At 39.7% G+C, this 23,657-nt stretch overlaps 1 protein-coding gene across 1 annotated transcript in view; it reads right to left on the reverse strand.

Annotated features, from left to right (window-relative positions):
• ikzf2 (IKAROS family zinc finger 2) overlaps positions 1–20,707 on the reverse strand; it is a gene marked incomplete in the record, with an annotated part of 24,257 nt that extends 3,550 nt beyond the window's left edge. Inside the window, 8 exon segments of the mRNA XM_035677204.1 lie at positions 1–1,597; positions 2,626–2,757; positions 3,362–3,499; positions 6,722–6,889; positions 8,066–8,257; positions 11,007–11,105; positions 18,814–18,860; positions 20,333–20,707. Coding sequence (XP_035533097.1) covers positions 795–1,597; positions 2,626–2,757; positions 3,362–3,499; positions 6,722–6,889; positions 8,066–8,257; positions 11,007–11,105; positions 18,814–18,841 — 1,560 coding nt within the window.
• Positions 20,708–23,657: the final 2,950 nt, after the last annotated feature.

The raw sequence follows: 23,657 nt of genomic DNA on the forward strand, positions 1-23,657 counted from the left end.
TGTTGGCTACCTGTTGTGAACCAAATTGCCCCTTGGGGACATTAAAGACATTTCAATTCAATGCAGTTATACACAGCAATACTAAAGGACAAAATCCTGAAGATGATGGCACAACTGTTCGAATTCCTACAGCTGCAGACAGATACAATAATTCTACTGCCAATCAAGCTCAAATGGACACCAAGTTGCTTGCAGCTAGAACACACAGCCAGATGACCTTTGTCCATGAAAGAATCCATGAATAGTAGTATATACTTTTTTTTATTAAATAAAAGATGACCTAAAGTCTTTTCCACTGATGACCAGTAGTGACATTTAATCTGGTTGAACTGAATTATTATTTTTTTTTATTTGATCCAGTGCATTGAGCCCACGAGACAGAAACATGTTCTAATATTTCAACACTGTATTCAAGAGTGAATACATTTTTCTGGAACAAAAGCATGATGACAGGACAAGCGCAAAAGGAGACTAAAATGAAAAACTAGTCAAAGTCGTCTGACAGCTGCTCTGTTATACAATTTATGAACATTTTGAGAGAAAAAAAAAACACTTACCTTCCTTCCTCTACATTAATCTTAATTATGTAGAAAATGTGTCTTTGGCCCATACCTTCATATGATTGTTCAACTGTTCACAATAAGTAGCTTAAAAAGAAGTCTATGCTATGATTGTGCTACACTTGTCTACAATGCCATTCAACTGTGCAGTCTCAAAGGTCTGGGGATAAGGACGGATATCAGGCTATTGCTCCTTTTCCCTTCTTCTTCTTCCCTTAATTCCTACCCATTCTCCTAATGGAAGGTGTGTTCACCACGGACTATGTGAGAGGAGAACTCATAGCGGTCTTTGCTGCGGTGACCACAAATGTTGCACTCCAGTGGATCTCTGTATCCGTGGCAACCCATGTGGATGGTGTACATGACATGGTCCAGAAAAAGCACCCGACAGTGCTCGCATTGGAAGGCCCGCAACTCCTGGCCCTCTCGTCCGAAAACACGCACCCCTTCCTGGCTTACAGGCCTCTCTGTGGTCACTCGCATTATCCCAGTCCCCATTCCTGCCCCACTTCTGGGCGAAGCTTCTGTTACCCGTTCACCTGAGTAGACCACTGCTGGACTGGCTCGAGACCTGAGGCCGGGAGGGGGGTTGCTCCCATGGTAGCCCTGCCTTTCTTGAGGGCTGCTGCGAGCTGAGTCAGCAGAGTCAACTCCACTGTTGGTGGGAGATTCCTCATGCCCTTTCTGGGGTGGCTTGCCATGCCTGGTTAAGGCAGTGGGGCCATTTGTGGTGGGATGGTTGGGGAAGTCATGAGGCTGAGGTGGCAGCGTGTCCCCATTTCCTGGACGCTCTGTTCGTTGGCCTATTGGCAGGACATGGTGGTAGAGGGGGTTGACCATGGGCACCACATCAGCCATGGAGAGAGGGGGACCTGGATGATGGAGCATGGGCCGAAGGGTGTCCGATCCCAGGTATGTGATGGCATTGCTGATGGCCTGGTCCATCATGTGGGCCGGCATCAGTTCAGCCTGCTTCTCATACTTAAGGCCCATCTCATAGCCTATGTCAGGATAGTTGTAGCGTAACATCTTTTCACCTGCATGAAACATAGTAGCACTATGACTATGTGAAATTAATTGATTTAGCAAGATGACTGCAATTTTGAAATAATAATAATAGATGGAATAGCAAGAGGGCGAGACTTGCTTTTAGCTACAAACGAGAGAGAAAAACAATATGCACAAATACGAGATGGCTTGACTTCACAAATGTTCCTTTCTAGCCCGTCAAACTTATATCTTGCTGATATTTCAAGACTTGTTTTTCATATTTTGTACTTGATGTTGTGTGTGAACTTGTCTAATGGGGTGGAAAGCCCCATCCATCTACTGCACTGTTTAACCCCTCCAGAACAGGGATGCGGTGAGCTGTTTTCTCTCGATAAGAGCAATGGCAAATTTACAGGTGTACCTAACCACAGAGTGAAAAACATTTCCTTGCCTCACAGGCAACCGCTTGCTCTTGCTTGCTCAAACTCTTTTTCTAATAGTGTGGCAAATAAAACCAAATTCAAAAAAAAAATTCTGTGCTTATAAGAAGGGCAGGGCCATTGTGTGATATTATATAATATTGTATGATGCAACACTGAAAAGGAAAGGGAAAACGCGCACCCTAAGCAAGCACAAAACAATTAGGTATGTTAATAACTTATTTCCATTATATTAGCAAAAAATTCATATCAGTAGCAAAGTGTATTACATAATAACAATTTAACTAATGTATTCTAAGACTCCGCAGAGCAACTGTTAAGTCCAAATTAGTGTCTGCTTGAACAAGAAATACAATTATTTCACACGGATAACATAAATTTACATTTGTTCATTCTGCATGAGTTGGACTCAAGTTGAGGTAAAAACCATAATCAGCATAATGCAATTTGCATGGTAGGTATCAGCACACAGCACAACATAGCCAATCATTTTCAACCACCACCTCAACTTCAGATTTTGATAGAAATCAAATAGAGGAGTTGTAATCAGAGTAAATCATACTGTACACAGACACTCCACACTCATTACAGTAGAGCAAGTTGTTGACTGCCTGGCTATGTTTGAAAATACCCACCCACAAATTTCTGGGGCGTGGTGCTCTTTCTTTTGCCCACGTTGTTGTGCAGCCTCTCAATAACGGGCGGCCGATCAAACGTAGCCATGGTGTTGGCCTCTGCCATTGGCCTCGGCTCTGCAGGAACCTCACCTTGAAAGGTTGAGAAGGGAAGGCGGTTAGAAAGGGCAAGAATACACTTGGGTTTTGAATAGAGAGACTCCTGCACACTAAAAAGTAAATGTGGCATGTGAAAACAAAAAGTAAATCAGATTTTGCTATAAAATGTTTAAAAAAAATCAAAAAATCATGGCCTGAAATTAATCCATAACCTCAGTGTAGCTTGCACCCCATAAATCTCCCTAATCCCTTTGGAAAGGTTTGTTCCTCAGTTGTCTCTTAAGAATGAATACTTAACTGCTGAATTCTGCAATCATACATACATTACACTTACATGGAGTAAATAACAAAAAAAAAAAAATAGTCAGAAAACATTCTGTACAGTATTAATGTACTAGTGTATACTTTATATCAATCTTTTTCAAATTTGACTCCTCATTTAAAGATCCTTAAAGATTCCTACCATACTGGATCAATTGTATTAATTCCAATGAATTCATAAGTAAACGTGTACATGGTAATACATCTCCTGTGAGATCCAACTTTTCTACTGAATTTTAGTGTGCTGTATTACTGTTTCCGTTACACATAACGGCACCTTCTTTTTCATGGTTTCGGTTTTAGTAAAACTATTTACCTGTGTAAGGGCCAGTGTTGGTGGTCGGATCCAAGCCGATACCCTGCAGGTAACTGTGGCAGCGTTCTTTGTGTTCCTCTAGAGAAGTTCGCTGTTTGTAGCTCCGACCACAGTAGTTACACTTGTGTGGTTTGCCAACTAAAAGTGAAGACATTTGAGGGAGAGAATATTAACTTCATTCACTGCTCTGCAGACAGAGAGAGTGGGTAGCCTCCTATGAGATAATACAACCTGCTGCAATGTTAAGGCAGTGTGTAATAGTAAATACTGTGAACAGTGAGTAGTACAAACAAACCAGCCTCTGAGATCATGGATGTTCCACTACTAGTGTGAGGATTCCATACAACTGCTGCCAGACAGAAACACAAGCTGTGGGCTCTGCCTTTCAAAACGCTTTGGTCTCTGAAACATACAGCAAACTCCCACTGCTATGAGTGAATAACGGAGTTGATCATGCATCCCATGGTGGCGGTAGGAAACAAACTCCAGTGTTAAACTGCTATGGAGGTGGAGTGTGATTCATAGTGCCATTTCTATTTTATTTAATTCCTTCCTACCAAGACGAGTGGAAAGATGAAGACATATCCTTTACATCTGTCTCAGTCAAGCCACCAGCCCATCTAACCTTCCATCCATTCAACAACATCACCTAATCAAAGTGACATTGTGTCAAAATTACATTTTTATCCACCAGGAAGGAATTTAGTTGACCAGTAATTCAAGAATTTTAGAAATACAGCACAGACTATAGTAGATATATGCCAACAGTTATTAAGGTCACATGTGTCACCACCTTTGTATAATGGAACTACGTGAGCTGTTTTCCATATTGAGGTTAAAGTTAAATTAAAATGTGTAAAAGATTATAATATAAAGTGAAAGTCCTACACAGGCAGACACTGCTGAGGAAATAGGTCTGTGTCCTGTGACAGAGTATTCTCAAAACTAATGTAATGACTCATAAAGGGACTCGGTGAGTGAACTGGAGGCCACACCAGCGCAGCGATGTGACCCAGACACCATCATTAGCAATGCAATGTAGTAAGCCATTCACTGGCATAATGGTGACAGCTATTACTAGAAGATGTGCTCTTGTCACTGTGAGAACAGAGAAACCAAGCACGTTTCAGTCTGAAACGTGCTTGGTTATAACGCACATACACACACACACATTAGAGGTAGGTGATAGTTCACACGTGAACATAAGCACTCTTTCTCCCACAGAAAAGGATGTTGCATTTCTTTTTTTAAAGCACTAAATATGTTCAACAAGAAGGCAAGTTACTCAGAACTAGATATTTCTTTATCTGTAAATGTTACTTTTTCTTCCCTAGACTACTTCTATGATTTGTGTGAGTGAAATAAAACTCCACTTGTTACAGAATGACATGGCCAATCTTGCATCAGAAGGCACTTAGTGAATCATGTGGAATGATAACAGGTTTTTTGCTTTATCTGTCATTCAGTACTCTTGTGGTCTATGAATGACATTGTATTGGCAGAACTCGAAACTATGGTTCATTATCATTTTTTTCTGAGTATGAACAGATACAAAAAGCGGAGGCTAATAACAAAAGGTTTCAGTATTATTAAGTGTGGTGGGTAGGTGTGCCTGCAGGGTCATTGCAGTAATATTCATTCTGGGTAGTAAAAGAGTAACTTCTAAATGAAACGTCATCATGGAAATAAGTTTTTATTTTCTGCTTTCCAGCCTGAAAGTAAAACAGTGGAGTAAGCAGTACTCAATCAAGTACCGCCGTACTGCCTCGTTCTTAGTGGCTCACATCGACACCCTCTCTCTCACACTCACACACAACATAGGCTTCATTACTTTTTCATATTTATATAACCACCCACACATACAACCTTGTGCAGATGTTGGATGGACCTGAAAAATCCACCTTTCAGCCGCTATTCTTATTCATGTAAATGATCCACACTGTGCACTCAGACTCACTTGACTGATTGCATTTGGCTAATAAACGGGAACTTGCTCAAATTTAAATCTTCTGTCTTACAAAATGTAAAATCCTTTACCTATCTAGCATTGCCTTTCCTGCATTATCCTTCCACCAAACTGTGCCTCAACTGGTAATTATAACATTTTACCTGAACTTTCAACACACTTTTGTTTCTTCACTTTTTACTATTTCTCACTCTTGTCTTGTATTTTTACTTGCCTGACCTCTCTTTCAATGTCATATTTCCCTATTTTGGCTACACCTGTTCTTCCTGGCCAGGCACCAGGCCAAAGCTACCAGGTCTGCAGCACCCAGAAGTCTCTGTATGTAAAAAAACATCATGACAGCAGAACTTGGCAACATCCAATTCCTCACATTTCGCGCTGAATAACCAGAGGAAGGCAGGTGTAACTTACTACTCATGATTTTATGGGGGAAAATGGTTGGGGGATGTGACAAACAAATACAACTGAACAATAAAGGAAGTGAAAGAAGGAAAAGGGTCATGGCTGATGGTGGAAGACAGATGTGGAGAAATAGATAAGTAAAAAATGCATCTCTGAAGACAGATGACAGACATGCAAACACACAAAAATTTTACAAATACACACTGACGCACACCCAAACACACACGTTACCTCTACCTAAAAAGATAACTGTGTATGAGTAACCCCAGTGGGGGCATCACAGGCAGAAATGACGGTATTGTCTGACCTTGATTTCAAAGCCGCAAAAGAGGGGCGAGCACATCCTCTCTGATAGGAAAGTGGGTTACAGTTGAGAGACAAAGCCAGCACTCCCCATGTGATTCTCAACAGACAAATAGTTTCCTCCTCAGTGATTCAAGCAACTAAGGAACAGCATGTCCTTGGTACCTAACCACAAAGCACTCACAGGGCTGTCTATAACACTCACATAAAAAAACACCATTATGTCTATCCAACAACAATAGGAGACTAGGAGATTTCACCAACCAGCATGTGTGGCTACTGTATCTACTGTATTTTGTTCATAGCGTTACATTAAAGATAAAGCTTCATGAGAAAAAAAGATCACAGGAGAACATTTAAGAGGTATAAACCCTGTAGAATTACACTTATAACAAATACCGGCATGGTTTAATCCTTCCGATATATAAATGTATACACACATTTTTACGTATTAAAGACTAGGGTGATTAAACACAGCAGTAGAAGAGAGTGTGGGGAAAATAATAGCAGAGTCTGTGTCAAACATCTCTGAAAATACATATAGTCAAGTGTAGCAAAGCATTAAAGCATTATGGGTTAATTTTTTTCCAGATCTCTAAAGTACTTCTGATGAAAGAAATGAAGTCTCTTCTGGGTAACAGAGGTGGATGAGTAAAAAGGGAAGAGAAGAGGGTGAGGAGGAGTCTTACCAGCATGAGTGCGCAAATGACCGGTGAGGGCATCGCGCCGCCGGCAGGCATAGCTGCAAAAGGGGCATTTGAAGGGTTTTTCACCAGTGTGCAGCTTGATGTGTCGCAGAAGGTTTCCCTTCTGGGTGAACGAGACACCACACTGGTTGCACTGGAACGGCCGATCACCTGATAGAGGCAGGCACAGGAAGTCAATACCACACTCATTGTGGAAGATGTTTTTAGAAAGTATCAAGAACCTTGCAGACATTTTTTTTTTGTCCCCAACTGAACTCATTTACTCTTTGTTTCATAACTGTCAGGTGACTTTGTAGGAGCTGCTAAGCACTCGTAGTTGCTTTATATTTTAGAATCAAATCAAATCCATCAAATTTTTCTCACACGACATATGACTCCTTGAACTACCTTTCGCAGATGACTACTCATGACAGTCAAGAAACAAAACTACTATTCAACCTAATCTCTAATTACAATAATGAATAATATAACAGTTTGGAAATTGAAACATTATTGCATCATCTCAGGTATAGTAGTTATGTATGCCAGCATTCAGAAATGAATTGGACTAAAGTAAAATAAAGTGAACTGCACTGTATGGATTTAAATAAAATTAAAAATAATATTAATCTAAATTCACTTCACTTTTACAGTGTTAAATTAAATTAAACTGCTATTACTCTAACTAAACTGAACTGATTCTAACTGAATGAACTCAAACTCAAACTAGATATAATTGAACTCCATCTTCCCCCCATGTGTGCATTAGTGGTAATTAAGAACTAAACCACAATTCTCACTGAAAAAGGCCTGCATTTACTTCCACAGACAATGCAGTATTTTCCAGATTAATGAATGGGAGCGTGCGTGAGTGGACTATAATGTGGAATGATGCTGTTCAGTACATTTCTGATCTTACAGGGACTCGTAACTACTGTCTTCTGTTCTAATGGAAAATCTTTTCATCTGCAGCCAATTGGAAAAGAGAAATATGATCCTAATGCTGTGACAACCAGAGCAGTCATGGCGTCAATTGGAACAGGTTGTGGGGGATTCCAAGGATATTTTTCCCTGATAATAATTCCAAGTCTAAGCTATTGTCTTTAAACAAAACACACACAAAAAAACAGAAAGCACTCCACACCCACTGTCGAGGAAAACAAATGATTTCTGACTCACTCTAAAGAATGGGAATGTACACACCGCCCTGATTTCATTAGATAAATATATTTTTTTAATTAATAATGAGAAAAAGAGGTTCCACAAACAAGTGTGACAATTATACCAGACAGCTTCTTTAAACCATTACAGGCTTTTAATGGCATTTGGAAATATATTCATCGGTACCGTTTGGTTGTCGACTTCCTGCATCAGCTGTCAAATTTGGTCCAGATAAACCATCCTGTACATTGTTTGGGCAGCCAGTCATGGATTCCTCCAATGCTACTTCTTCCTCCCCTGTTTGGCCTATTTCTTCAAGTGCTGGACTTCTGTTGTCAGCCTCCTCCGCTGTTTCTTCCTCTTGCTTTATTGTCAGTTCTGTAAAACAAAAACAACAGCAATCCTGAGATGCACTTCTTACTGTGTCACATTCACATAATGCAGGTTTTATGGGAGTGCCCTAAACATAATTGTACCATGAAAGCGCTCTCTACAGCAACTATGCCTAGGGTAGCCTTGAGATTGAAGACTTGGTCAAGCATGAAGAGATTAAAGTGTGTGGCCTGTGTAGAACAGAGTGAAACTGTGAAGGCCTGAGATGAACTGTGTTGGCTGGAACTATAATGGGTTGATCTGCAATGGACTTAGGTTGACTTAAGTGGAATAGCTGTGCGAAATAATATATAATTAAAAAAAAATTATTTAATGGCCATGTGGATGGAGAATCCTAGTAACTTAGCAACTCAACTCGAAGACAACATTAGGATGAACACATTGACAAGAGAGAGGGAGAGGGAGGGAGAGAGACAGAAAGACAGAGAAACAGGCTGGTCTGGTTCCTGGCTGTCCCTGTGGAGAAAGGGAGTGTCAGAGGCCCTGTAGCTTACACCTGACAAGTAATGGGAGATTGGCTGGATGACAAGGGCAAAAGATTGTATAATTGTGTGTGTGTGCGTGTGTGTGTCAAACAATCAAACTGTCCATTTTACAAAAGGCCCGCTGTTATCAGACAGAACGTATTATGTGATATTTACAGTTTCTTGTGCTTGGCTTGTTTAGTCTATTGAATTGGGCTTTTTCATATAGCCATCTAGGACAAACTTGTCAGGGTAAACTTTTGACTTTGTCTTCTCACAAAAGCTATGACACATGATTCCAAGGGGTCATACTAGGTAATGAGCCTGTAAATGGGAAAATCTTACAATTAAAGTCTTGTTAATGGGTTAAAATGGATACAGGGGGGTTTAGACATAGTATGGAAATGTCTGGACACTATTCAAGCAAAACTTACTGATCCTGATGATCCTGTTTTGGGATTTACTGGGGCAGTAATCACAGTGTGAGCATATGTGGTTGTTTTACTAAAGCCTCCCATCTGACTGCATCCATCAACTTGTCCCCTCAGGCTTTGGAACTGCAACCACTTAATTCTCAGAGGCTAGTACACAAAATTTTGAAATTCAGGCAACATTTATAATATGAGAGAAATCTTCACAAAGCAACTGCATTCTTTAAACTGATACTGTATGTTTCCAGTGTCACAGTTTGTACAGAAGAAACCCTTATCCCAATACCCACGTTGCGATTGAGCCTTATCTTCGACAGCTGTATCCTGGCAACACGGAGCAGACCTGAATGTCCTTGCTATTCAGCTCCTTGCATCTTTACATCTGTCTCTCCAGTGTGGCAGAGTGGAATGCACAGAGTGGTCCGATGAGGATACACTTTTGATACACGGTTGCAATGACAAAAGCAGCAATGAAAATCAGCAGTGCGGTAGAGCCTGCAAGTTTCCCATAATGGATTGAAAATCAGGCGGAAAGATCACAATGGACTCAGATCGGTTGCCTGTAAGCAACACATCATTATAAAGAGGACATTCTGTCACTCTTAATATCCAAACTGTCACCTTGTGCAAAGGGTTCAATTCTACTCTCTACTGTACAGTTTGTGTTTCAGTTTTTAATTTAAGAATTTGGCAATGAAACTTGAGAGCACTTCATGCCTTTGTTCAACGGGTGATGTGATGCAGCCCTTCTTTTGTAACAAAACCTCAAATAGCAAATGTTAGGCAACTTCCAGAATGACAACAGCTCTTTTCGGTGAAGAGTATCTCCCTGTGAAAACCATCGCCCAGCACGCCTCCCTGTATCTCTAAACTTGTGGGAAACAAGCTTCCCTTTTTCTCACTTAGCTGCCTTGTCTCACTTAGTTTCCCCTTTTCTTTGCTGCTTCACAGTGACATCGCAAGAGCTAATCTGAGGCATCAGGTCAATAGACTGAAAGGAACCAAGCAACACTTCTGTCTAAGTGCAATATAGCACAACAAGTGTGATATGGTAGAAGTTGCAATATGGCATTTTTATACAAAAGCTCTTATTGTGGTAACTACCGCTACTCACTTTAACTTAAGTGTTCATCCTTAGATATCTTATTAAAGTCCTCCTCCACTCCACAAATCTGTTATTCTTCTTGTTCCTACAGTTGTATGTTTGAGCTCCACTGTGCATAATGATGTATTCGCAGAGTTTGACACTAGAAGGATGTTTTTGTGAAATTAATGACGTGCTAATAAAAGATCTGATTTTAAGAGGTGGGTCTTCGAGCATTATCGGTGACATCACACATATTTTGACGTTTATCCTGGTCCAATATGGAACTAGAAGCCACAAGTGCACACACACTGAAAATGGACTTCACAGTGAAGACATCTTGTGTCAAGCAGGAAAACTTGGTGGACAAAATTAGCATATTAATTGATTGTGGAATTCTTAAATTATTTATTTAATACAGTGACTAGACTGCATTTCTAAAGTGATTTAATGCAAAGGGATTTGCAGTTGTCTCTTATTTACTCACACATGGTGGCAAGTTACTATGCATGGAGCCAGCCTAACCATCAGGAGCATCCGTTTTCTGATCTCCTCACATTTGCCTTGTTAATTTGCTGGTGCAAAGAATCCAAACATCCTCCACCTACCTTCTAATTGCTCTAATTGCAGAAAGTGCTGATTTGAATGAACTGATCTGAACATATTGGTTTAAAGGAGAAACTGTGTGCGTATTTGTACACTGTAGTTGTTCTTGGCATACTGTAGAAATGTGTATCTCTTGATTGAGCACTCACCACTGGAATTAGGACCCTGAGGAACTGTCTGTCCATTAGGTGTTGACATATCCGCCAACATTCTCGAGTTCTCCTCACCAGGAGAGCATTGGCCGTTACCTGGGAGACAAACAGAAACACAGCAATCTTCATTGTGCTGTACAATACAGTAGTTGAATAACAAATACAATACAATGCGGTTATGCGGTTATCATTTTTTTTTTTTTTTTTTATGTGTATACTATGTAATGATTAGGGCTCATGCATCTGTTTCAAAAGAAGAAGATAATGCTGGATGAAGAAACAGATAAAATGTGGTCAAGCAGAAAATTCTTAAAGTTTGTCTATTCACTTTAATACAAATGAAGAGAGTGAAAATAAATAAAGTAAATCAAATTTCTAGTTAAGCAAAAATAATAAACAGTAGCCTTGTGTAAGGTCATTCCTTCTAAGATTAAAAATTATTCATTTCATCCTCTCAGATCTCCTTTTAGGCCTAACCCTGAACGGTCACTATGGAGGTCACCATACTGAATGCAGACGGCAACTAAACTGTCTTTATGCACCTATGGGATCCTAAAGTCCAGCAAATACGGATCAGATTGCAACCTCTCAGCAGTCTGTACAGAACCCAGGCTATGGATAGCCCTGTGTCCACTCAGAGGGAGAGCAAACCAATCCCTTATCCCCTTACACTCCGGCCCTGTCAGGGTCACTAGAACAATACAGTGGCAACAGGCAAACACCCCTGCTGACCCAGGTGTCAGATCCCTTAGGAACCACAGTGAGCCATCATTCACCACCAGCACAATTAAAGGTTTTCCTCAAGCATACTGACAACTGCGAAAAAATTTAAAGTATCTATTGTAACACCACACTGCCTAATGCTGTTAAAGTTGATGTAGCAATAGCTGTAGCCGAGGAACGTTCAGTAAAAATCAAAGGAACGTGCTATGTGGTACATCTGAAACCGCTACAAGGAAGGCCTTGTTACAATTTGTCAGTGCTGAACATGTCTGCAATGATCCCTCATACATGAAAAGGAAATCTGTGTCAGATCTCGTCTTGCTGTGACAGCTCCTCTTAGTTTGACAACCTCTTCTGTGGTATTGTTCTATTGTAGTGGCGGGCCCAACTGAGTGGGGCATACTGGCAGACGTTGTCCATGACACAATCCCTGGGCCTGGGCTCGGGTTGCACAGGTTGGGGTTGGAGGAAATCTCAGGTGACCAACGCTGGCTATCCCTTGGCAATGCTGTCCTGGAGACAGGAGTGGCCCAGATTTGTCATGAAGGATTTTCCATGACTGTAGCAGACACTGACAGCTGCCTAACAGCACTATGGCTAGGTTGTGTCGAGCATAAACTAATAGTTTTGGGCTGTCTGGGTTCAAATTCTAAAATAAGAACCATCCATTACAGATTTTAACATAGTGTCATTGTTAGAATGAAAGCATAGAGACTTTTATTCAAAAGCTATCAAATGTGTTCATGATTTATGAATAATGCTGTCAATATGGTCTCTTTTTCAATTAATGAATTATTTCAAATACAGACTTTTGTCATCAAAGGTCAAGTGTCCTGGGCCCTCATTTGTAAACAGTGCATACAGTGGTTTTCACTCACATGGTGGGATGTAAAAAATTTAATATGACGTGAGAATATGCGTGCCATGGTGCAAACTCTTGTCTGGCTCGGTAACTTCGCAACTTCTAACTTCAAAGAGTGGAAACTTGCCAGATGTTTCTAAATAAAGTTTCCACTAAAGTTACTGTGATATGAGATATGTCCACTGATAAACCATGATAGTGTGATCATTTCTGTAGATGACCAAAACCAAAACAGGAAGAAAATGCTATTTTCCCAACAGTAATAAATTGTCCTAACATTTAATGATTTAAAAAAATCCATGTAGGAAATAGGTACAGGCACCCTCTATATCACTCCCCAGTTAATTTCCCACAAATAACATGCCTCACTCACTGCGCTAACATCAAGATCAGCAGGGAAAATGGCATTTTTCTGTGTACAAGGGACATATAGATGTTATTGTATGTCTGAGATTGTACAGTAGCTGAGATGCACGATGCCGACATCCATGACACGCGGGAGGTGAGGCGCACAGATCCATCACACCAGGAAGAAAATGCTGTGCCTGTCACTCCCAAACATGGTGTGCCTCTGCCACAGGAGCTTTGGATGGATGAACCCAACCCTTTGGCCCACCAAAGCCAAGTGCAACAGCTGTACAGCTAGGAGTAACATACATGTCTGAGTTGCCTCTACATGCGGGCAGGATGCCAGAGACGAGGTCTTCTAATTGCAGCGACCCTTTCTTAATGTGGCGACCGCTCTTATTCTCTGTTGCAGGCAAGGCAGCATAAGGGGCTTGTTCATGTGTTTTTTCATGTTGACAGGGACGTATAAAGGAAAGGTGCACAGGACCTGATGCATGCCTGGTTTTATCCATGTGGATCTTTCTTTCTTTTCTTTTTTTTTTTTAAGTATTTTTTGGGGCTTTTATGATAGTGACAGCTGAAGACAGACAGAAAAGGGGGGCAGAGAGAGGGGATTGCAAAGAGCCGCAGGTCGGATTAGAACCCTGGGCCGCAGCAGCAAGGACTCAGCCTCAGTACATGGGTCACCAGCTCTACCCAGTGAGCTAACCTGAATATGCTATCTTTCAGTATGAAATGTATACTGTATACATGAAAGTCTTGTATACATGAGGTCCCTGGTTTTTAAACAATTAAATCAAAGGAAGAAGTCAAAGTTATATTATGTCCAACTGTCAAATACAACCACAGAGGTAGTTTGCATTTCCACACACACCTTTTGGAATGGGACCTCAAACTTTTAACTTGGGAAACAATGGCCGATACATTATGAACTTGAGCACAGTTTAAAATGTACTAAACCACACACACAAGCATGGGCTAAACTGAAGGTTTTGCGTTGGTGCTCCGCATTTGCTGAGTCAATCCTGTATGAACAGTAAGATCAGGATATCAAACAGTTGAGACTTGCCAGGGGAAAGGTATTTTGAGTAATACACCAAATTGGGATAATTTAATGTGCTGACAAATGGAAAGGAACAAATGTGTACACACGAAACTAGTAGGTGTAATAAATGCTGACTTTATCAGTGACGCCAAACGAATGCGTAGCTTCTGAAGTACAGTCATCCTCTGAGGAATGTAACAAGGGTCATTGCAATTTCTGGTCTTACAAGTTATTCATAAGAGATTAATTATAAATGGTAATTAGATTCATGAACAGTATGCAATGACAATAAACCAAAAATAAATCAAGGTCATACACCATCTGCCCACTCGTGACGGCAGACACGAATCAGACGAACAAAATGTCTGCATCTTAACAGACAGCACCTATGTCTAACTTTTTGAGGAACTGAATAAGATTCTTTACCGGAGTGACGAGGCCCTCCTTTCTGGCTTTCTGGATACACACTGTAGCTGTAGCTGGGAGCTGGTTTTTCCTGTCAAACCCTGAACCCTTCCTAAGACTCATATCACATAGACACACAACACTGTCCCAGAAAGCAAAAATATACAGATAGACAAATGACAGCAGTCATTTAGAGACGTATAAAAACTATAAGACATTGTATTGTACTAGTAGTAGTGATATACAGTATACAACTCTCAAGTCTACTTCTACTCCTAGACAGCTGTTAACCAAACCAAATCCATAGAGTGCACTGGTGCGTTCCATTTGCAGTAATCTATATAGGTGTGTGTTGGGCTGACCCAGAGTAACCTGTTGCAGTCTACCTCTGCAGAGAATGAATAATTGATAACATAAGGAAATAGAATTTCTTAAATAAGCTGAGAAAGTGAGTACTGTAAATGAGGCAATTTACAGGGTATAATTCTGATTATTTAAAATAATACTGGACCCAGCTTTTAGCACGGTAGTAGTTGAGCATGTGTGACTTACAACCGGAAGGTGATAAAGAGAAGTTGGAATACCCCAGTTAAACCTTTAAGCATATCAAATATTGTTTAAGGTTATCAACTTAAAAGCTCTAAATGGGACCATCAGGATTCAAGAGCGTAAAGTACACCTTGTTATGTCAGTTAGTAAAACTAGCTTAGCTTAAATGAATAAAATGTATAGCTGACAAAAAAACATTGTTTAGGGATTGTATATCTGCCAGACAAGCTTACACTTCTGAATGTCAGGACAGTTATTTTGAATTTATTTTAATTTTTTGACATTTCGCTTTATTTGACAATAACAGTAAAGAAAGACAGGATATGGAGGGAATGACATGCCGCAAATGGCTCAGGCCAGTGTGGTAAGGACTTGATACTTATACTTGGTACACATTCTACATAGTGAGTTACTGGGGCACCCACAATAATATTCACTATTGTAATATCTTACTGAATTTGTTTGATGTTAAATTATTTATTTCTACATCATACTTGTATATGTTCCCGTTATAGAATACTATATTGTATAGTAATGTTGTTGTACTGTATAGTATATGTTGTATAGTGTATGTAGTGTAGTAATTCAATGTAAACCATTTGCTGTTACTTTTTCTTATTCTTGCATTGTAAACCGTGTGCAACCTGCTTTGGCAAAACTGTACTTAATTATGGTCATAACAATAAGGCAGATTTTAATTTAAAGTTTGAGAAACCTGGGAGGACCAACCACATGGAGCAACTATGTGCAATGTACAACCTGTGCAAATTACTGGTACTCCAACAGCCACATTAAAGTCATTTGCAAGCTGGAATCTGCACAACTTCATCTATTTTTATTCTTTTCATATAGAGGCAAGATAAGTTTGTAATTATACACAGTAGATGTTTGATACTTTGTTGGCCACCAATGATGGGATGGGAATGAGAAACAACTATTTTGTTTAAAACAGAGTGGTGTATGTGAGTGAGCTTGAAAATGTTTAATGTCTGAAAAAGTAAGAAATTACGCATTAAAGAAGAGAAGCATGTGCAAGTTACTATCATGATGTATCTATGAGACAATGAGCATGTGAGACAGAATGACTGTATGTGAAAGAGACTAAAGTGCATGTGAGAGAGAGGGATAAAGAGAATGATTGCATATGTGATACATTTTGATGGTGTATGTGAAAGCAACGTGCTGTGTGAAAAAGTAAGTATGATAACCGATGGGAGAAAGACCGACTGTGACAATGACAGCGAATGTGGTTAAGAATAATAGTGTGAGAGGAGTGTTTATGTGAAAAGGGAGGTTGGTTGATTACACAGGAAGGAAGCTTAAATTCTTGATTCATGATTATTGAACCTTTTTGAAAACAAAGCTTGTACCTACCAGTGGCACTGCTATGCAAGGAGCACTCACATCTAGCCACAGTGCATTTAAAGACACCGTGTTTTGTTAGTGCAATAACAAGCTTGCTCTGGTGTGTCAGAAATTTTTGCTTCCTTTCTTCTTTACGTGTATGTTCTATAGAACGCTGTAAGCCAATCTGGAATTGAAACCACTAATATTGTCAATCACATTCCATTATATACACTGTCAGCGTTTATGTCTCATACTACTATTCTGAGTCACAGATATCATTATCCTTTCTTACATAATAGACAATAATACTATATATATATATATGAATTACAAAAGTGCACACAACTCTTCTTATTCAAATGTTTTTCCGCCCTATGTGTGGGACACCCAATTTTCACCCTGCTTCACTGGTGCGAGTTTGACCGCTGGATTTGTTTTTTCAGTTTTATTTATTCCAAATAGCCCATGTAGCAACTCCCCAGACATAAGCTGTAAGCTAGCTAGAAATGTATTTATTGAGCATGTGTGTAGTGTGCTTGGTGTGCTTGGTGTGGCTGTATGTGTGGCAGGACACAGCCTCAGCTTCTGCCTGGTCTCTAGCTTACCAGGATCGCCAGTTCATTCTGTTAATGTCCTCCAGACCCATCTGCTATTTGTGTTTCTGTATATTTAGGAGAGGAGATATGTATGTACATATGTATATACATAGCTAGGTTGCAAATATAGAACACCTGCATCTAGACAACAGGAAGATAAAGTAACACACATGAAGCACATTATTGACTACTCCCTGATATATATTGATGGCTGAATATGACTTGAGTTAGTTTGTTAGTTATTATTATTATTATTCTATCATATTTGTGTTATATATTAATATTATTTGTTTTATTTATGTATAGTTACACAAACTAGAAACCTTAGTCAAAGTCTTTTGGACAATGTTACATTCAAGATAAAAAACCATCATGCTAGCTTAAACAAGTCTCGTGGCAGAGCTACAACTTTGTAATCAAATGATAATATGAATCAGAGAGATGTTTCAACATAGTTGTAGTCAACTGAAATTATTTGGTTTTGTTGGTAATCAGTTTCCCGTCATGTACATTGAACCTGTTGAACTCATGTGTCATAATAACTTGACAAGAAAGGGTTCGATTTGCTGGACTATAACTTGTTGTCAGGGGAAATCGACCAAATGGTACAAATTATCACAAGCCATCCAAAGCAGATTCTACTCACCTGTTCAAATAAAATGCTTAAAAAAACGGCAAAAAAACCTAGCAACACTGCTCATAAAGCCTTGAATAAGCACAACATCTTGACTCAGTTTGAAATAATTTCAGCTTATACGCATTTTGCCACCATTTGTCCTTCCAAAGTAGAATTGGACCCCACTCACGTCTTAAATGTGTCTTTATGCATCTCTAAAATTTCCTTCCAGTTCAGTTTGAACAAACTTTTAAATTCTTTATCACATATAGAGAATATGTGATATATAATGTAAGGAATATACCATACCATATACTATTTTTTTTTAAACATATACTGTCATGGGTGAGTAAAATATGATTATGGGAGCTTCATGAAAGAGAGACTACTACTGTGTGTACATAAGAGTATATTTGTGTCTTGTATGGTGAGTAGAAGAATATGTTTAGGATTTAGTGGTGGTGTATGTGCAAGATTTGATGATGATGATAACAATACGTACGATATTTGACCAAAATGTTCTCTCATCGTCAGCAGTCTCTTGTCAATGTATTAAGTATACAGTAAAATACATGGGAGTAATGTGGATGCAAACTGTTGCATTCCACAAACATGTGTGTTCTCCGCAGATTCATGCAAACGGAACAGACCATTATTTGTTCCAAAACTTCATTGCAAAATCATTTCAGAAACGACCCACAGACGGACATGAGCCTCCATTTCTTATTCCGCCACGAACCCTACCCCGCCTGCCAAGTGTTCCTACAAGCACAAACCCCCAATGGAGACCTAAAATCTCCACTGATGTCATAAACAACATGGTACCTGTTTTCTGATCTGTACATCAAAGTGAAATACAAGGCGGGCAGGGAAGATATTCAAGAGACCTGCCCAAACGAAACCAGCAAAGGGCAATGGAGCACCACAAAGTGCATATCCAGTATCTGCTGCATTCAACAGGATGTCACTAATGCATCGTTTTCTCTACCTTTAAGGGGTGAACAGGAAAAAGGCTGCATTAGGGGAAAATCCCTTGAAATGTTTATAGTGTGCTTGCAAAATCTTTTGTATTAGCATTGTTTAAAAAAGTTGGAGGAGAAATGAAAGTCAAAATAAGTTACTAACGGTAAAGTCACAATTACATAATAACACACAGACACAATCATTGTTGTCATTATCACCATCATCAGTCCAACCAAAGACAGACACAAACTCTCGATATACTGCATTAAACTCTGTCTTTGGGTGTAAAGTATGGGTCAGTGAGTGTTAGTGTGCATTGAATGTAGTGTGCAAACGATATAAGGACTTACTAGCACAGTAGCCATCGGGAGCCTCCATTTCAAGTGCTTTGGGAGTGCTTCAGGGAATAAAAAGAAATATTACTGTGACTTTAACATTACTGTAACACAAAGTTTTTTGCATAATGCATATATTTCTTTATTCTTAGTTTGCTTAACCAAATGTGTGTTTTTCAAAAGCTGTGCAGCCTTAGCTGTCATAAATAGCATGCAACAATGATATGCACCTTTAGAATAAACCTTGATCACAAATTCATACAAACACCATGAACCTGTAAACTACCGATTTTTTAAAAATCATTTAAACCCAAAGGCCGTTTAGCAGCTTTAGGGGCATAGTTTCCAGTTTACAGAGGTGCATCACAATAGAGACTCTGGTCTGTGCAGTTTTGTTATTACAGAAGTAGTCCGATATATTTAAGCAACCCTATGAGCTATTTAAAATGTGTGAACAGACATGTTTTAGTTTCATGTTCTCTATAAAAAATTTTTTTTGTCTAAATAGAAGTTAAATTATAGCTGGCATGGTCTCTCAAGTTTGTGCATTTTTACTTCCGTGAACTTGCACAAGTATGGTTTGTGTATATGAGACCCAACTCTTATTGAGACAGAAATGATGCGATTTATTATCTAGGCCATAGTTTTCCAATTCAAAACAGGCAAAAGAAAAGATATAAATGTACCCGTTCTCTACAGTAACAGAGTAATAGCTGTATGGCTTCAGAATCTAGAAAACGGGGGAAATTAAATCACTAAAGTCCAGTTACAACTTTGCTTTTCGTGCAATACTGGTACTAGACTGACAAAGCACGAGGCATTCAACTCACCTAAACTTCATACATCTAAACATTTATGGGCATGTCGATAATACAGTGTCTACAGCCTTCTTTAAACAAGTTGTAAGTTACTTATACGTTTTTATGAATTGCGAACTGACGTTTGGCTCCATCTTTATCCCTTGACCCATTGTTATCGTTGTGTAAAAGATTTGTAAAAGTCAACACACATAGAGGAAGTGTGTTATGATTATCATAATTTGGAATAGTAGTGCATCAGAGAGAACTGTATTAGAGATTATTAGTATTTATTTAAATAGTCAGAGCACACAACAAATGTGTGCAACGGATGTCTTCCTTAAAGAACATGAACTTTTTTTCATGTCATTAAAAGAAAAAGAAGAAAAACTTAAGTGTCATTGCAGAAACTTTTCTTTTGATTGTGTAACATCCACAAACTCAATGCAGAATGTCCCACATAATGCTGTAGTTTCTCTGCATTTAACTGTTTCCTAATAGTAGTTTGGGGTAGTATATAACAAAGATAATGGTAGTCTGACTCAGAGCCAGCTGCAATTTTTTTTCTTAATGGTATGAGTTCTTAATTTAGCCTCCCTCTGTAGCTGTATGCACTCTACAGTCATAGGCAGTTAGAGAGCCATTTATTTTAGATTCTGGTGGCTAAAATCAAAAGTGAAACGTGAAAGCAAAACAAGAAAGTAATAAATACATAAAAACTGGATTCATATAATTACCTTCAAGCGTCTCCCCTGTGCAAAAAGTGTTGGTAATTTCAGTCAAGCACGGAGGGAGGGGGTGATAAGTTGTCTCCACCTCCCTTTAAAGAAACAAAAGTCAAAATTACCTATTTCGTCCGGGGATCTCTCACAAATGTATGAAAGAGAAAACTTTTCCCAGCATGTTTCAATAACATTCCAGTGAAAGAAAGGTGAAAAACATATGAGCGAGTTCAGAAACGCTTCAGAAAAGTTTAGGAGGAGCGCGTTTACAGTGTCCTACAGGTGACTTTTGCTCTGCCAAAGCCTCTTCTGCGCGCGTCCCGTCGAGCTTTCCACTTTAGAAACGACCCCGACACCGTCCCATCGAGCCCTACGCGCACTTGATTCGAACTTGCGACATTTCACCAGAAGTCACACAACTAGTAGCTGAGACGTACACGGTGCAGTTTTTAGGAAGGTAGGAAGGTAGGAAGACAGAGAGAGGGGGGGGGGACTCAACAAGTTGGTAAAGGAAAGAAAGAGAGGGATGGATCAAACTGGATCCACCGGTTCCTAAGGAATTAGCCATAGCGGCAGGGAGCAGCCAAGCTATTTTCAACAACCAAGAGACTGGAAATCCGTGGGTTGGCAATGCTGAAAAGCTTCTATGGAAATGTGCCGGCACAGCCTCACGCGTTGTAGCTGCTACTGCGACCAATGGGAATAATGTGGTGGCAAATTAAACGGTGGATGAGCTGCTACATGACCACCATCCCTCCAAATGACAGCACAGCCAATAATATGACAAAAAAAAAAAATTGTCTCGTCAGAAATTTCCATTTATTTAATTATTTCCCCCTTTTTCTCAATGTATACGCCGCTTTTGACACTACTTCCTAGTATGTCTACAGGGGGACTTCAGGTAGCCGAATTAAACATTCATGTCAGCAGCAAAGAGATGGGAAAACTCTATTTTGCAGATGTACAGACAGGTTAAGCAGTGAGGACAGGATGCATTTACCTGGCAGGCAACAGTGCATCTCTAGAAACAACCATCAGCTGAGAAACCGGGAAGCCAGTTTTGTTGTTATTGTGGCAAAGCGCTGTGTTTCTCGTGTTTAGTGATTTTTTTTGTTTGTTTGTTTGTTTGTTTTTTTTTGCTGGTTGCGTTTGCCCCCAATGGCTTGGAGCTGACTGACAGCTGCAATTCAACAGGTTATCCGATCACCGCAGTCTACAGCAGAGCCCGTCTGGCTTTCCATTCATCAGACAGACGCTCCTTGTCTGCCTTTGCCGCAGACATGCGCCTCCAGCAGCTCTGAAAGCGTCTGTAGCCTACTGACAGTCGAATAACATTGAATGGCTGTACATCAAAGCAGCGACAGAACGGTCAGTTATTACAGGAAACCGATTCATGCACGTGTGTTTCTGTCGCTCTCTCTCTCTCTTTTTTTTAATTACCTTAAACACGTAGGAGTTTATATAATGCCATGAACTTGCACACTGATCCCGGCTGAATGTCTCGGCTTGGAAACGGCTTCATTCTAGTCCGACACGCGCCATGCAGCGCGGGCTGAAAGGTAGTTTGGTTCCGCAGCGGCAGCAGCAGCAAAAGCAACAGTTGTTCAATCCACCACTGACTTCCTCCTCCATCTCCAGAGCAGAGCAGCCGAGTTGCTATTCTGGGAAGTTGGTCTGACACAGAGAAACCGATCACAGAGTGTGGACCCAGTCTGCCTCTCCGCTCGGCAATCGATTAGGTTACAAAGGGGCCTATTATTCCTGAGGCTGCAGCCAGGTTAGATCCCCGTGGAGACTAGAGCATAACTGTCATACTCCTGAGGTATTCTGTTTATAGGACGTATAAAGGGACCATGTGCCTTTTGTTTTACACACCCTGCAGCTGTTGGATTACTAAAGTTAGGCAATATTACCAAAAAATAGCATTTTATTTTAAATTAATTGATCAATATTAATTATCCACTTGTATGCTATCATTTAGTCTGGTCAAGAATGCAAACTGCTCTTATATTGTGATAAGAGCCAGACCGATGCTGGATTTATGAGGCCAATATAAATGCCAATATTTGAGAGTTTAAACAAACATAGGCTTTTTAACATGAATTCATAACATAAACATTTTGTTAATGATCCATTCAGTTTTCATTTAACTGATTATTAAGCTATGGACTAAAAGGCCCATCTCTAGTGGACAACCTATGTCATGGCAACACTGTTTAAAAATGACTTTAAACATATCTTTTGCATTTCTCTAGGGCAATTTATTATTACTTTTCAGCCAATATATAATTGGAATCGGCTGGACTCTGAGTCTATAGGATGACGATAATGCTCAGCAGTGTTAGAATGGTGTGTATACAATGTAATACAGTTGAAAAAGAAGGTGCAGTCGTGATTGTGATGCTCATAAAAGGTCGCTGGAAGGCCCAATTGTAATATTAGCAGAAGGTTAACAGTAGCACATTCACAAAAGTAACTTTAATAGAACTCCAACAGTCGTTTCCTTCAGCCAGACCCATTGTGTACTTTCTAGTGCATTTTTGAGGCAGAACTGAGGCTGACATACAAAAAACAAACAAAAAGACCCTAAAAAGAGTCCCTATAAGCCGACTGCAGCTGCGTAGGGCCCTAGAGCCTTTAGGGGGGGCACAAACTCAGTGTTTTTGCGCACATGTAAATGTGGATTTGTGTTAACAATGTAGTGTAGGGTGTTTTTAAATGTAAAACCAAACCAAAAAGGGGTTGCAGGCACAGTTCACACTGACACACTGGTCCATGTGTTCCAGATTGGTTGGCCCACACCCTGCAATTAGAAACCTCAAACACCTCAAAGACAGTGCAGTTTTAACATACACACCAACGCAGTCTACACACCTGCAGAAATAAATGAATCAATACTAAGTGGTAGAGCTGTCCTGACTTCAGTGGGGAGTTCATTCCACGAGTAAAGCCAGGGCAGAGAGAAGCATTAACAGTTCAGACTGAACTCTTTGATGGTTTATGAACTCACAAGGTTTTTAACACAATTTTGGAAATTCTCCCTTTTTCCTAATATTCTAATATAAACACAATAATATAATTGTTTCCTTTATTTGCATAAAAAATTAATTAAAGGATAAAAAAAATGCTTGAATGGAAATGACTTCATTATAATGATAAGCAAAAGTCTGAGCTTGGTTGGTCCGAGGACACCATCTGAAATTTAAACATCTTTAGAGCTGTCAGTGTAGTTCATTTTTCTGATCTGAGAGTTAACACTATAGTAAAGTATGTCATTTAAAGGTCCAGTGTGTAACATTTAGGATGATCTATTGGCAGAAAGATTTGTTATTTACGTAGT

Source organism: Morone saxatilis, unplaced genomic scaffold, assembly GCF_004916995.1.
Source record: "Morone saxatilis isolate NCDOM2014 unplaced genomic scaffold, NCSU_SB_2.0 Contig5, whole genome shotgun sequence".
Classification (NCBI taxonomy): domain Eukaryota; kingdom Metazoa; phylum Chordata; class Actinopteri; family Moronidae; genus Morone; species Morone saxatilis.